The sequence below is a fragment of the Nycticebus coucang genome, chromosome 16 (genome assembly GCF_027406575.1).
Source record: "Nycticebus coucang isolate mNycCou1 chromosome 16, mNycCou1.pri, whole genome shotgun sequence".
Lineage (NCBI taxonomy): Eukaryota > Metazoa > Chordata > Mammalia > Primates > Lorisidae > Nycticebus > Nycticebus coucang.
Window position 1 is genome coordinate 27,948,718 of NC_069795.1, and position 15,046 is coordinate 27,963,763.

The 15,046-nt window shown below is 32.7% G+C and overlaps 1 protein-coding gene across 3 annotated transcripts in view; it reads right to left on the reverse strand.

Annotated features, from left to right (window-relative positions):
- Positions 1–15,046, reverse strand: part of USP25 (ubiquitin specific peptidase 25) — a 143,509-nt gene that overhangs the window by 47,840 nt on the left and 80,623 nt on the right. For all 3 annotated transcript variants that reach the window (XM_053564917.1, XM_053564915.1, XM_053564916.1), the window contains 7 exons: positions 11,531–11,658; positions 11,036–11,131; positions 9,569–9,730; positions 8,583–8,806; positions 5,646–5,716; positions 4,713–4,941; positions 3,157–3,357 (listed from right to left, as the gene is read on the reverse strand). In XM_053564917.1, coding sequence (XP_053420892.1) covers positions 3,157–3,357; positions 4,713–4,941; positions 5,646–5,716; positions 8,583–8,806; positions 9,569–9,730; positions 11,036–11,131; positions 11,531–11,658 — 1,111 coding nt within the window. The remainder of the gene's footprint in view (positions 1–3,156; positions 3,358–4,712; positions 4,942–5,645; positions 5,717–8,582; positions 8,807–9,568; positions 9,731–11,035; positions 11,132–11,530; positions 11,659–15,046) is intronic.

Sequence of the window (15,046 nt, forward strand, 5' to 3'; positions counted from 1 at the left end):
AATACAGTTGAAAGTCATGTTGCTCCACCATAGGTACACCTCAGAATGATCTGATGATCTTTTAAAAATACTTATTTTTGATCCCTTCTCCAGAGATTTTGATTTCAATATGTCTAAGATTGGGTGTGCTATTTACATTCAGAAAAAAAAAATCCACCTGGTAATTCTGATGTATATAAGTATCATAGTGAGTTCAGGTAAGATTTCCTTTACAATAAGCAGGTTTAGGGAATAGTATAAGCATAGTATGAAATGAACCAAATAATATTTTATCATTTATTGCCTACTTTAGGTTTGGTAGGCAAAGAATGGTACTGAAGAATCGATACACATGGATTTCCTAATTACATGTTAGCAGAAGAGGAACAAGTGCTGATTTGATTAACACTATACTACATATAAATCCATTTTCTTATTTTGAGTATCATTTAGTAAAAATTGGATTTTAATGGTTCTATGCTATAGGTTTATTGAGAAGAGTTTGCAGGGTGGGAAGGAAAATTACTCGGCCAGATTGTATGAACAAGATTTCCTTGTATTACTTCAGCCAGTCACTCATAATCTGAGTGCACACCTCAGAAACTTAAACATAGGTTTGCTTTGAGATCTTGGAAGGATTACATCAAGCTAAACAAATCATTTACTTTGAAAACTATAAGGAGAATAGGAAGATGGCAGCATAGGTACTAAAATAAAATTTCTAATGACAGAGGACAAATAATTCTAATAAAACATTAGTCTCATTCCATTGTGATACGTGAAACTCTCTTGCAGCAGTGCATGATTTTATTAACATCAAAGATAACATAGTAATAGAAATCAATCTTTTAAAAAACAATTCTCACTCTCCAAATGCACAGACTTGACACATTCTATTTCTACTAACTTACAGTGTGCATTTTCATCACCTCTATGGAGGACACCATGTTTTCTATTGAGGTAGTATTGGCATTGCTTTCTAAAACTCTAGTCTGGAAGACAATTATCAGGACAGTTACATATAAATTAACCGTTTCCATATCTTTATCTTTTAGTTATTCTGGTTTCCCTCAGAAACATATCTGCATTTTTTTCAAGTTTACTTTATATAGTAAAAAGGGACGTGAAAATATGGGCCCAATACACAGTACTGAAGTGAGAAGTATCAATCATGAAAAAGGGGTGTGAGGGTATCTAGATGTGGCCTTTTTATATAGAGAAAATAAGTTGACAAAGGTAGGTGGAACAAGGCTCGTCCCTATCAGATAAGAGTATCAGTGGGGATTATACATTACTTTGACTAAGTAGAAATAAAACGTGTTAACTGAATTGGAAAGCCTTATGACAAACAGATAAGATGAGGAGGAGGAGGCTACATAGAATATTTTGGTTTCACAAAATACAGCACCTGAGCCAAGAATAAAGTTGGAGCTTCACCAATGAATGAAAGATTCAACTATATCAGAGTGTTTAGGTACATGACAGTTTCACAAATCATTCAGGCCCTTCCTCCCACTATTAATAATGTAAGAATAGTTACATGTGAATTGCATACATAAATATTAAGAGAAGAATAACACAGCAGCTCCACCTTAGGGCAAGTTCTGGAGAGTGATTTGGGAAGGATATATACAGAAGACAAAGGATAAAACTACAAAGAGATGGAACTGGCATAAAAATGAAGGGAACTGTAACAGAGTTACGACACTGCAATTCGAGCTCAGAAACCTCTTGCTATCTCCCAGAAGTGCATCAGTGTAGATCCACACAGCTCCACTTGCTCCACATGGTAGGCGGCCCTGGAGGTATAGGGAAGAGCAGGCCTGCATATCGGCAGAGCTCACCAGCCGCTACAATGGTGGTGGTCAGGCTGAGCGCATGACATTCCACTATCAAAATGTTGGTATAAGACCACTTCCTTGGCCTTTTAAAAAATTCTGAATTATTTTCCTCTTCAGATCAAAGTCAACGGCAACAATTTAGTCTATATGAAAATAAGTCACAAGTCTGGACAGATCTATGTGTTCCTGCATCAGTTATGGTACCATATTGAGGTACTATAACAAAAATCTTATACTGAAAAAAATAATTCCTTCTAAAGTTCAATTGATAATGTTTAAACCTACCTAAGCAAAGTTGCAAGTAAATCTCTGCCTATATAAGATGAAATTAAACAAATAAAAACTGGAAATGCTTCTTTAAAAAAATAAAAAGAAAACACAACAGACATTGCCCCTGCCACCCCTTTATAGAAGGGAGCTTACTCTAAAAGATCCACCTAGAGCTATGGAGAAAAAAAGAGACAAAAGTGTTTAAAGACTGTATCTGGCTTAAATTTATAGTTTCTCATTTTCTTAACTAATATAGAGAGAGTGCTTTTCTACAGCATGAAACATGTTGCGCTAAAACATATTCACAACTCAGATGATAAAATTAATCCTTAAGAAAAGAGATCTAGAGATATTCTATTTTCAATTGTTCTGCAATGCATTTTCTTCATTTTTATATGGAGTTTACTTTGAATATTCTACTGATTTCATCAGTTAATGGTTTATTTTAAAATGACTTTTTAAAATATTTATATTTTTATATGCTTATTCTTTGTTTTACAGGTCTGTAAACTTTTTTTACTTGTAATACATGAAATAGTTTGTCTAATTTGGTTTTTGATATTACGAATTTTGAAAACATCTAATAAACTACTTCAAATTAATGATGCTACTTCAGCATTACTCAAAATATATATATGAATATATATATATAAATATATATAGCATTATTTTGCTCAAACTTGAAACTAGTGGAGTTCATTCTCCTGATAGCTTTGGTGAAAGGGTTTAGGTTGCCTGCTGATTTCACAGCTTTCCTTGTATCCTGCCGAGAAGTCAAGCCCACTCAACCTAGGCAGGGTATTTAGGAGGAGGGCCAACAGAATCATCTCACTTATCTTTCAAAAGGTATATATCATATTATGTATATATTCATACACGGGTGTCAGGCAAAGAGGTAAACTAATTTGTTACCTATAGTCATCTCGGAATGATGAAATTTCATATGATTTCTAATGACTTCTTCATACTTAAGACAGTCATATTTTCCCCGAATAAGCATATATTTTTACAACAAAATAAATATAATAATGCTGATAATAAAAAACAGCAGTAAAAATGGACAAACCTGTTATCACAGAAGACTCTGACTCCCTCAATTTCTGAGCTGCTAAAAGCTTTTCCTGCAACGCCTTCTGGGCAAGTTGTGCGTCCCATTCCTCTAGTTCTTTTTCAAATCGTTGGTTGTCTTCCTCAACAAAATCTCTCAAATCTGGTGGTAAGGTTTCTATTCCAACAACAGCCTGTCCAGTTTCTTTATTAAACTCCTCTGAAAATCATATTTCAAAAAATACTATAAAATTAAGAATTAAAGGAAAAATGCAAAACTTAAAATAGAACGCCTTTCAAATGATATTTTTAAACCTATGAATTTATTACCATATCTAAAAATATTTTAAAAATTCAAACCAATGTTCAGAAAAACAATGGTACAAATATTTGATTATTCATGATAGACAATATTCTGTTTTTTTATCTCAAGAGTAGAAATGAGACAAGATATAAAGTCAAAACTTTTTGCTACTCTCAGAATGATATAATACTACTTTTGCTATTATTAAGAAAACACTAGATGTCTGATTACGCATGAAGTAAAATTTTCAACATGAGAGTAACTCATAACCTTTGAAGCTTGAAACAGAACTAAAATTGTTTTTCAGCTTCTTTCAGAAGAAGTTAAGAATGGCCATAAAAATAAATATACAATTTTAAAAGTTAATCACATACCAAGATGTTTTAAAACATTACATAAATGGTATTTTTAAGAGTTACTCAATATCTACTACACACGCAAAAGATAAACTTTACCTACTCAGTCATAAATGGACTACCTAGCTAGTTTTGAATTGTTACATGTAAAAGGAAGTTAATTTTATCAGTTGTAACACATCTTTATTGCTTTCTATATGCAAAACACGTATCAGAATTTCAGGAAAAAAACTGAGACACAGTTTCTGTTTTCTGTTTTTCTGGCTTTGCACAGATCAGAGCAGATCAGAGCGTTTAAGACAAGGCAATACATAATTCCAACACATGATAATAAATGGCCAACAGAGATATACTACAAGAATGTAAGGAAAGATGACGCCTAATTTGAATCTTGACAGACGAGCAAGAATTAAGCAAAAGAACAAAAAAAAAACTATTACTGGCAAAAAAATGAAACACAGAAGAATATACAGTTACTAATGTGTGAAACAGTTTAATGTAAGCAGAATACAGAAAGAAGTTCAAGTATCAGTGAAGTATATAAAGTTTGAGATGGACACTGGTGATAAAGGAGACTGGAGAGCAAGTCAGAGGCTAGAAAACGGGCCTTGTAGGGTTTCCTAGGGAGTTTAACTATGAATCATTGTGGGAATGTAGTTCCTAAAGGATTTTTAGCAGGGACAACAAAGGTTAGATTTACATTTAATCATTAAAGAGTACAAAAATATGCCAATTCTCAACCCTGGTCACATCACTGCTTGATTTAGCTTTCTACTTATTAACCCAATAGCACTTTCTAATCGTATCTACTACCCTGAGTGAATTATACTTATCTAATCACACCACAGACTACAGTCATATAAAAGGGTTATTTATTTAAAAATATATACTCTCCCATGTATTTCAGATTCTTACCTTGTATTAAGAACTGTGCCTTATCATTTATGTACATTAAACAGTAGGCACTGGCATTTCTATAACCACCGAAAGAGTCCCTCACTAGTTCCTCCCAGGATGATTTTGTCACAGCAATATCATTGTACTTCATCCACCTGCTTTCGTGATGATCAAAAATGTACGCCCAGTAGTGCCCGGCATTCGCTTGGCCTTCATGAACCAAAACAGCATGTAAGCGATAAGGGACCTACGTGTGAAAAGAAAAAGAGTTAAAGTACAGTTACGTAGTCTCTTACACCACATTCCTTCAAATCTATAAACAACCTACTTGGAGGAAACAAAGTGAGCCTTTTTTTATTTTATTTTTCTTAAATAAGAAAAAACTGGCTCGGATTTAAATTTTGAAAAAATGAAACCACAAAATTAAAAACAAAGAGAGGGAAATGAAGTACTCTAAAGATACATAAAACACAGGTGGGTAGTTAAAAAGATAATCTGTGGAAATGTATTTGCTGTGTATGTATTTGTTGATTTACTTAAGTTATTTCTTTGAAAAAAAACTTATGGTAAATAGTTTCATATACAGTACAATTTGTCTAAACCTTAACAATTATAAATTAATGACTAACAAGATGGATTACATAATACATGCAAGAAGTTAAAATGATATTGAGCCTTAGCTCTTTCCGAACCTTAATGCCCTTCAACAACCACATATTTCCTCTCATAGGACACTTCTGAAAATATTAAGGCCTTTTTGTAAAATTTTGATAAATCTTATTATAAAATAAAAAGGGTAAGCAATAACTACAGTGTGAGAGTCCATCCAAATGGGGGTAATTTTATAACAAATTTTATAACAGATGTAAGGAAGAAGTAGGTTAAAATACATAATATAAAGATAAAATATATGTAAATAATTTTTCATTACTAGCTCAAAATTTCACTTACTTGGATCATAGATTTGTCAGAGTACATTAGTTCTATTGTTCGATGGATTCTGGATATGCTTTCCTGCAAATCTAAGGATATAAGGTGTCATTTAATGATTAATATCAAGTGTGTTTCTACTGAGATTTATAAAATATAGGAGCCTAAACGTTTTTCTACAAACATGTAAGAGGAATAAAGAAAATTTGCTAAAATTGCTCTTAAAAACATTAATATTTGAAGTCTATATAAAACAAAATATAGTTCTTAGTATTAATATACAGCACAAATGCATAGTTAAAAACCAAAACAAATATCATTTATTCAGAAAATGTGCACAGTCAATAAAACTGAACTTTGTTCAAATCTATAAAGGAAGGTTTCAATGAAAATTAAAGCTAAACCTCCTTACATACTGCTATAAAACAGGTGAACTTAAGAATGAAATAAAATAACTTTGCCACATATCTTGTATATGTATAATTAAATAAAAATCCACTATATTCACTAATCAAAATAAAATTATGGGACTCCCATCACCAATTATTTATACTTTCAGTAAATACAATCCTACAAAATTATCCAGAGATAGGGATGTACACAACTGTATTATCCATAAGAATTTAAAAAAAATGATAATCTAAATATCTGTTGGTAGGAAAATGGTTAAATTATATTATCATCACGTCATACTATGAAGTTGTTGAAAACAATTAGAAAGAAACCTTGAAAGACTACAAGACAATACAGGTAACTGCAGAGTAGGGAAAGTCCTATCTAAGCCTGAGAGAAAATCCAGGAACCATAAAGGAAAAGATAAGAACTTCCCACCCAAAACATTTAAAAAAACAAAACTCTACATTAATAAAATAAAACAAACAAAAACCAGCATAAAGAAAGTCAAATGCAATTTGGGAAAATAGTATCTGCAGCATCTATCCTATACTAAAAGATTAATATCCATAATACATTAAAGTTTTTACTAAGCAATAAGAAAAAGACAAATTGGCTCAATATAAAAAATGGGAAAATATCACAAACAAGAAATTTACAGAAAAACATAAATACCCAAACTTCACTCATAATTAAGGAAATGTAAGTCAGTACACTAAAATAACATTTTTTCAACTCTCAGATTACCACAGATTAGAAAGTACCCAGGGATAACAAGGATGTTCAGACACCGGCTCTTTCATAGAAGTTAGTAAGAGCAGAACTGTTTAATGTTTCAGAGGAATAATTTTAAATAGTATCCAGAATTTTATATATATACACTTTGGACCCCAAAGTGGCAGTTTTAAGAAATATCCTACTTATAAAAGTGTATAAATATGTACGTAGAAGGCCAGCACTATTTGCAGTAGGTATCAATATGGAAATTAAATAAATTATATCATACTCATGATAAAACACTTCAATGAAGTTTAAAAAGTAATATTAATAGCTACAGCAAATATTGTATCAGTAAGGCATGAAAGAACAAAAGCAAATATCCTGAAGAAAATCTTTCCTGACTTATAGCACTATAGATATAAAACCTTGTTACATGAATGTCCCTCAAGCTCTTCAAGTTCAAAATGTCCAAAAGTAAACTTATCACATTTCTCCTTCCTCGCCCATGTGGGAATCTGCTTGCCCACCAGCTTGCCTTTTTCCAAAGTACATTCTATGGAGTTGTTCCTATCACTGTGAACTAAGCAGTCACTCCTGATTCCTCCCTCTCACTTGCACTCAATGCTTCACATCTGTTAGTTGTCTCCAAAGAGTATTTTAAGTATAACCTCCATACATGCTACTCCCTAGATGTGAAAAAGCTTCCTAGCTTCCGCTCTTTTGAATGTAATCTTATAAAAACAATCTGCCATGCCCAGTAGAAAATTATCCAACACCTACCACAGTGTTCAGTAAATACTATGTGCTTAATTAATGTTGTGAAGGAGGTAAAATATAAAAAAAAAAAAATTCTTACATATGGAAAATACTAAGGAGAATCTTTACTCATTGGCTATTAAAGCTAACTGTTAGTCACCATCATGCCCTGTGTACTCACATACAGTCTATAAAGGGTGCAGTTGGTCATAAAAAATCCAACAATCAATAACTGTTCAACATAGCTCCAACCATGTAGTATCAAACAGTTCCTACATTTTCCTTTATTCACAGTCAACAGTCAGTATAAAATCAGGAGATGATAATAGGGTATGGTATTTTGACATGTAAAATAAGATGTAATAAAATCCACCATAAAATATTAACATCACTTCACTTTCTTAAAAAGTATATTTAACAACAGAAAAGTAGGAAGGAGATTGAATTCAACATAATTTATTCTGAATAAAGGACAGATTAGTGTTCCTTCCAAGAAAGAACAGATGGCAATTTACACACACACACACCCATCCCACACACCCCACAGAGCACTGTCCTTATTTTTCTTATTTTGCTGCATGCCAGTTAAAACTCTATCATAGCCTGACACTGAGCTCATAAATCATATTTGGAAATTTCTGTTAGATCAGGTAAATTCACATTTCTAATTCTTAATCCTAAAGAAATTTTTGTGGTCACTTGAACTTCTTCATTGTGCAAACACTAGGTTAAGCACATAATTGATATGTACAAACTTGATGTGTGACATTTCACCAGTAGAGTAGCTGTGAATACTAGTTTAATATAAATTTAGACCACTACGCTAGAAAATAAGACCATCTGTTATGTCATTAATCAGCTAAGCAATCCAGGGAAAATCTTTTGGTCCTTGTGAAACTGATATTAAGATCATATAAATAGAAAGCCAAACAAGTTTATCTTACATAAACCATTTTCTATAGGGGGAAAAAAGAAAAGAAAAAGACCATAATATTTAAACATGAATCGAGAGGTGATTTCCCTTCTCAGTTTTAACATCATACATACCCATCTGAGGTGCTGGCGGCTATGCTATGAGGTGCTTCTTACCTCTGGTGTCATTTTCTATTTCTGTCCTCCAGCGATGTAAACAGCTCTCCAACACAGAAAGTTCTTCTTCTGTTATGTGCCTCGGTGCTGGGTGCATGGGCAGATCAGGAGGTATTCGGGACTGCGTGAAGGGTTTGTGTATCACCGATCTCGATGAAATGGCAGTTACTGATGCAGGTGACGTGCTGGGCAATTCGGAAGGAGTTCCCTGTTGTTCTGTTGTGCTGTATTTTCAAAGCACAGAGTACTGGTCATTAACTCTTCAAACTAAAGTTCTGGACAAAGTAGCAATAAACACACAGCATCAAATCAGCTTATAATTTAGAAAGAAATACATGGACTGATCTAATATCCAATGAGATTCTTTTTTTTTTTTTTTCACATAGCCACTCTTATTTTTTTATTTTTATTGTTTTTGCTTTTTACTATTTTTATTTATTTATTTATTTATTTGTGGTTTTTGGCCGGGGCTGGGTTTGAACCCACCACCTCCAGCATATGGGACCGGCGCCCTACCCCTTTGAGCCACAGGTGCCGCCATGAGATTCTTATTTTAGAATAATTTGTAGCTTTAGAATAAAAATCAGTTTAATCTATTCAAGAGAACAACAAATCTTATGTACGATGAAATTATAAGGACTTTTCCACTGCTAGTACTTACTAGCTTATATCACAGAAACAAACTCTTAACAGTATTATGTTCATGTGTCATACAATGTAGAAGCTTACGTAAGTACATACCAAAATAACCAAAAGTATAATTCTGAAAGGGAAAAAAATATTAACATTTCAATCCATAAACATAAAATCTACTGAAATAATAATAAAATTCCCAGAAGACATACAATCCTCTAAGTGAATCTACTCTTTTTAAGACTTTGCTGAAGTAAATCAAGACGTGCATTTTACACGATCTTTAAAGGCATGAATTACATTAATCTACAACACAGGGAACGCTGCAGTCTCTGGCATGGGAAGACTCTTACCTTGGTAACGTTTGTGATGGCACAGAGCTGCTAGGAGTGGAACTGGCATCGATATCATCCACAGGGGATGTGCAAACGGGTTTGCTTGAGGCGAACTCCAAGGCATACTGCAGAACATCGACCAAGGGGAACCGTTTGGGACCTGAGCCATAGCTTAAGTACCTGTTAACCATAAAATGTGCGAATGCTTTTATGTGCACAGACAGCACATTTGAGTTTCTACTAATAGTTCTTATAAAACATGATACAATACCTCAATAAATCTACCTCAACAATAAAATTCACTTGCTTTCAAATGAAGACGGTAAAACTGAATACATGTTCAAGCAAAAAGTAAATGAAATGTTCTCCAAAGGAAGGAAAACAAGTGATAAAGAGTGAATGAGTTTATACACTGCTCAATTTTTAAAAGCTGTTTAAATTTAAACTCAATCAGAAGATGAAAACTAACAGCACCATCACCTGAGACTGTTCTCATTATTAAAACCGGGATCTGGTCTCATGAGTAAGACATATATTATCCTCTTACTTTTTGCCACTAATCATTTTTCAGTATGATTACTGGTACCTTTTAAGAATAAAAATTACTAAAATAAGACAAACATAAAAAGTTTTAAGCTATTAATGTGCAAATGAATGCTAAAATAAGGAAAGAGGTATTAACTCAGAATTTGCAAACTGGGGTCTATTGGGCCCCATTTCCGGGTGCAGACTTCTGCCTAACTGTGGAACATGTGGCTGTCTAGACTCTGCTTCTTTCAGAGATAATCTGAAACTCTAGACAACATGTGCCTCACCCTCACCTAGCAACCTTAGGTGGCACTTGCTCCCTCCACACACAGATGTTCTCTCTAGGGTTCCTTCACACACCATCTTACACCTGACCCAACTTCCTCCTTTATGAAGCTTCTGAGGCCCTGGTAGGCGTCCAAATATGTATCCTCTGCATAAAGAAGAAGAACTCAACCACCATTCATTTTAACATCCTTTTAAATTTTTTTCACTTTTTAATTTTTAGTGACAGTGTCTTGCTATATTGCCCAGGCTGGACTTAAACCCTTGGACGCCAGTGATCCTTCTGCCTCAGCTTCCTGAGCCACTGGGATTGTAGACATGTGCCACCACACCAGGCTCCATTTATTTTAATGGAAATCTCAAGCACAATCTATAGTTTCAAGCAAAAGGAAAGCTCAACACTAGATTTGTTTATAACTTTCTATTTTCAGCACCAAGAGCACTGCCGGTTGACAATGGAGATTTAATTTTAAATGTTAAAATAATCTCAAATCAACTATAGATTTTTAGTTTCTAACAAAACTCAAATTATACTAATCAAAATATCAATCCAGAATGACTATATAGGTATACTTGTAGAATTATAAATCGCTCACAACAACTTAAAAATCTTAATAGTCACTAAAAACATGATTTCTTATATTGTCTCAAAAAATTTGAAAAGTTAAATACCTTTCTAGTCTTTGCTGTAATACTGTGAGGTAATCTTTAAGTCTCTTGATCTCTTCCCTTTTAATTCTTGTTATTTCTCTGTTCCTGTGCATATATCTATCAAGAAAAAAAATAATAATCATTAGCCAATATTTTAAAAGTAAATGTAATATTAAATCTAGTCACCACTACAACACATCAATTTGGTCAGAATTTTATAAAATATAAGATGGATACTACAAAATACATTATTTTTTTAATTCTAATAGAATTTTAAATTATAAAAGTAATCTCATCTTTTTATTTTCTTATAGCATTATTCTCAGTAACTATACTTTTCTAATAAAGAATGCACTCCATTTTCCTTTACAAATAGTATGAGATACATTATACAAAGGAAAAGATTAATTCTAAGAAATTAAGCAAAATTTTCCTCTGAACACAGTAATTTTTCACTTGCTTACTAAACCATTTTTTCAAAACTGAATCATGTTCTGTATCTATACCAAATCATACCTGTCTAAATATAAAACTTGGGGAAATTCCAATTTGTTGTGAATTTTTTCTGGTCTTCCCAATGCCTGATTAAATTCAAATCTTGACAATTCAAACGTTAACACAGGTGGTAATTCAGTAAACCAATGCTGAAAGAAAACAAAACAACAGAAAAAAACCTTAATTATGACCTTTCTGTTTTCTCCATTGCAATTTGAGGCACAGAATGTTAATACTGACATTTTTATACACATCATCTAAATGCTGATATTACAAATAATGGGTACACAATGTAATTATAGCGCAACATTTTCCTAAAGGTTTTTGATACTTGAAAATTCCAACAATATATATAACATCCAATCAGGAGAAAGAAAACTCTTCTAACAACTATCTTATTTCTAACAAGTACCTTCATTATCATTATTCCATGATAATTCTTTACATCATAATTTCTAAATGAAAGAAAAAGATACTGGTTAAAATCACGATTTAGTAGGTTAATACTTCAATACTTCTATCTTCTTTAATGTTATATATATTTAATATTATATATATTTAATATTAAATATAACAGTAGTTATATTCAAACAAACACATTGTCAAAATCCTGTGATAAAGTAAATTATAAGGTACAGTACTTAAAGTGAAAACAATATTTATTAAAAATTTTTTTTTTAGAGACAGAGTCTCACTCTCTTCCCCAGGCTGGACTGGAGTGGCATCATCACAATTCACTACAGCCTCTCACTCCTAGACTCAAGCAATGCTCCGGCCTCAGTCTCCCAAGTGGACAGGACTACAGGTGTGCATGCCACCATGTCTGACCTCTTTTATTAAAGATATGGGGTCTTGCTATTGTTGGCCAGCCTGGTCTTGAACTACTGGCCTCAACTATTCTCCCACGTTAGCCACCCACAGTGCTCAGATTACAAGTGCGAGCCACTGTTACCAGCTAAAAAGGTAGAATGTTTATAGCATAAATGATCACAAATCTCCTAGTAAAAAACTAGAAAAGGACATTTTTCTGTTTTTAACTTTAGTTTTCCTACTGGACTTTATACTAATTTATGAAAAAAATCTATCACTAACAAAAAGTTTATACTGTGGTAATTATATTTAAAATCTTTTAAAATAACCAGTGTTTAAAGAATTAAATACCTCATTGCCATGAGCCAAATAGTGACAAGTATAGCTATTATCTCCTTCCCTCCACCTTCCCACCCCACCACACATACATTTTGGCATCTGTTCAATTAGGCATGAAATTCAAAAATTATTTCCATATAATAGCCTCAAGTTACACATAAACATTATTTAAAGAGCAAGGAAAATTAATGAACTTGTAAATTAACAAATAACAGAAGTGTTAAATAACGTAACAAATACTTCCAAGTGCTTATTATAAGCCATGCAATGTGCTGCTTTAAAAAGAAACTGCTGGTTTATCATATTGTGTGTGACAACCTCAAATGCCACAAAATGCCACTATGCTCCTGTCACTAAGTCATATTGTATTACATTAGTAAGGATACTAATTTAAATTTGAACACCAAAAAAACAGGAATGACACAAACCTGGTAAATTGAACTTGTCTAGGATCTTGAAATTTGCTACTTTTCTCTAATTAAAGCAAATAAAAGTAAGTGGTTATTTAATATTACTTCTCCATCTCAAAATGCTAATGAGTACTTGAACCGAGATTTTCTGAGTTGGAGAAGTTAGGCTTTCAAGATTTTTTTTTTTTATATGGATGTTACCTAAAATAAAATGAAGTTATAAAAGATCTAAAATCAGAAACATTTTTTTCAGTTTTACAGTTTGGTGAGCAAACATTGCTTAGTTTTATTGATCTCACATACCACTGTCAAGAATTTTTCAGTTAGCTCTAATCCATATCTAAAATTACTATTAAGAATTAAGACATTATGACAAACATCACACACAAAAAAAAACTTTTGGTGCCTTACGATAGCATTCTTAACTCCATTTTATGATACTCAAGGAAGTATGAGCCACTATGCCCCACTAAAAGTACCAACATTTTTAAATGAGCGTGGCCTGTGACCCAAAGATTCTATGCATTATAATTCATTCCTAAGTGTTTTTATAGAAAAACATCCTTTGAAATAATTCTTTAACTACTGCCTTCCAAAAGAATTAAATAAATTTGCATTTATAAATACAGACTACATGACCTTATGCAGGTTTTAAAAAGACTGATGCAAAGCCATATACTGTCATGAAAGGATAATCCTGATACACTGCTGAGGAAAAAAGGCATCTCAGGACAGCATAAACAGTCGGATACAAATATTTATATATGCCCAGCAACAGACTAAAAAGAAAAAATACAACATATTACTAGTAGTAAATACTCGGGCCAGAACTGAAGTATTTACTATTTGAAATATTTTTCCTCCAATGGGCAATCAAAAATACCTCCAAGTTTCCTGGAGAGTCTGACTCATCTACAAATTGCATACCATTTGATTAAAATTTAAAATTTGTGATTTAAAAATATTTTCTAAGTACTTACACTGCATAATTTTTTTTAATTTATTCAGTTGTTTCCAGGTATATCATTATGGCAATTTGAACTCTGACAGCCCCCTTGGATGTTTTAACATAGGCAATTCTGGAGACTGGAGGTCTGTATTAGTTGGCCATAGCTATTTCAGCAAAAGAGATACTTTCCTTGCCAAAATAAAACCCACATCTTTTAGTAAATAGTAGTGTGAGGAAATAGCTATTATTGTCCATTATGTCCATTTAAAAATAGCCTACAGTGTTACTTATTAGTTTATTGAGTCTTAAGAAAAAATAAAATAGTTATTCTGAAGGACATAATGAAAGAAGACTATACTTAAGTATTGCTTAAAAACTTGTAAGAAATTATGCTATCAGTCACAGTCTCTTCTTGTTGAAATTATGGCCTCTGGTAAATCTAGGCAATTGATAACAGGAGTCACAGGTAATGAAATCTGCTATTACTAAGATTGCTTTGAAACCACTAAATTCAGAAAAGATAACAAACTATTATATTCCTTAGCCTAGATGGGAAAATCTGGGCAGAGAATACAAACTTCATCATTGGGCATTGAACATATGAAGCCAATAAAAAGATTCAGGACAAAAATAGGATCTTTTAAATAAATAACGAAATTCAGATTCTATGTAAGATCGACAATTTTTAAAATCTAGGAATAGGCGAGAAAGACTATTTATCAGTAAGCCAAACATAGTGTACTTCACATACAAGCTACTCAGACAAAACCAGGAAAATCTCATCCCTGCCTGCCTGCTCCAACCCATCATCGTTTACTTAACAGCAAACAGATCAAAGTTCCTGTTCCATTGTGGGATCCTTTGAAACCTTTAGAGATCTATTTTTCAGTCAACAAAATAAATAAGCTAAATTTAGCATTCTTTCTTATCATTCTATATCATAATCACTTGTGGGGTCCTTCCATCCAGGCGCCATATCCCTGTCCTACAATCTGATCTGACGCACTGAAGTGTGGACTCAGCACCTAT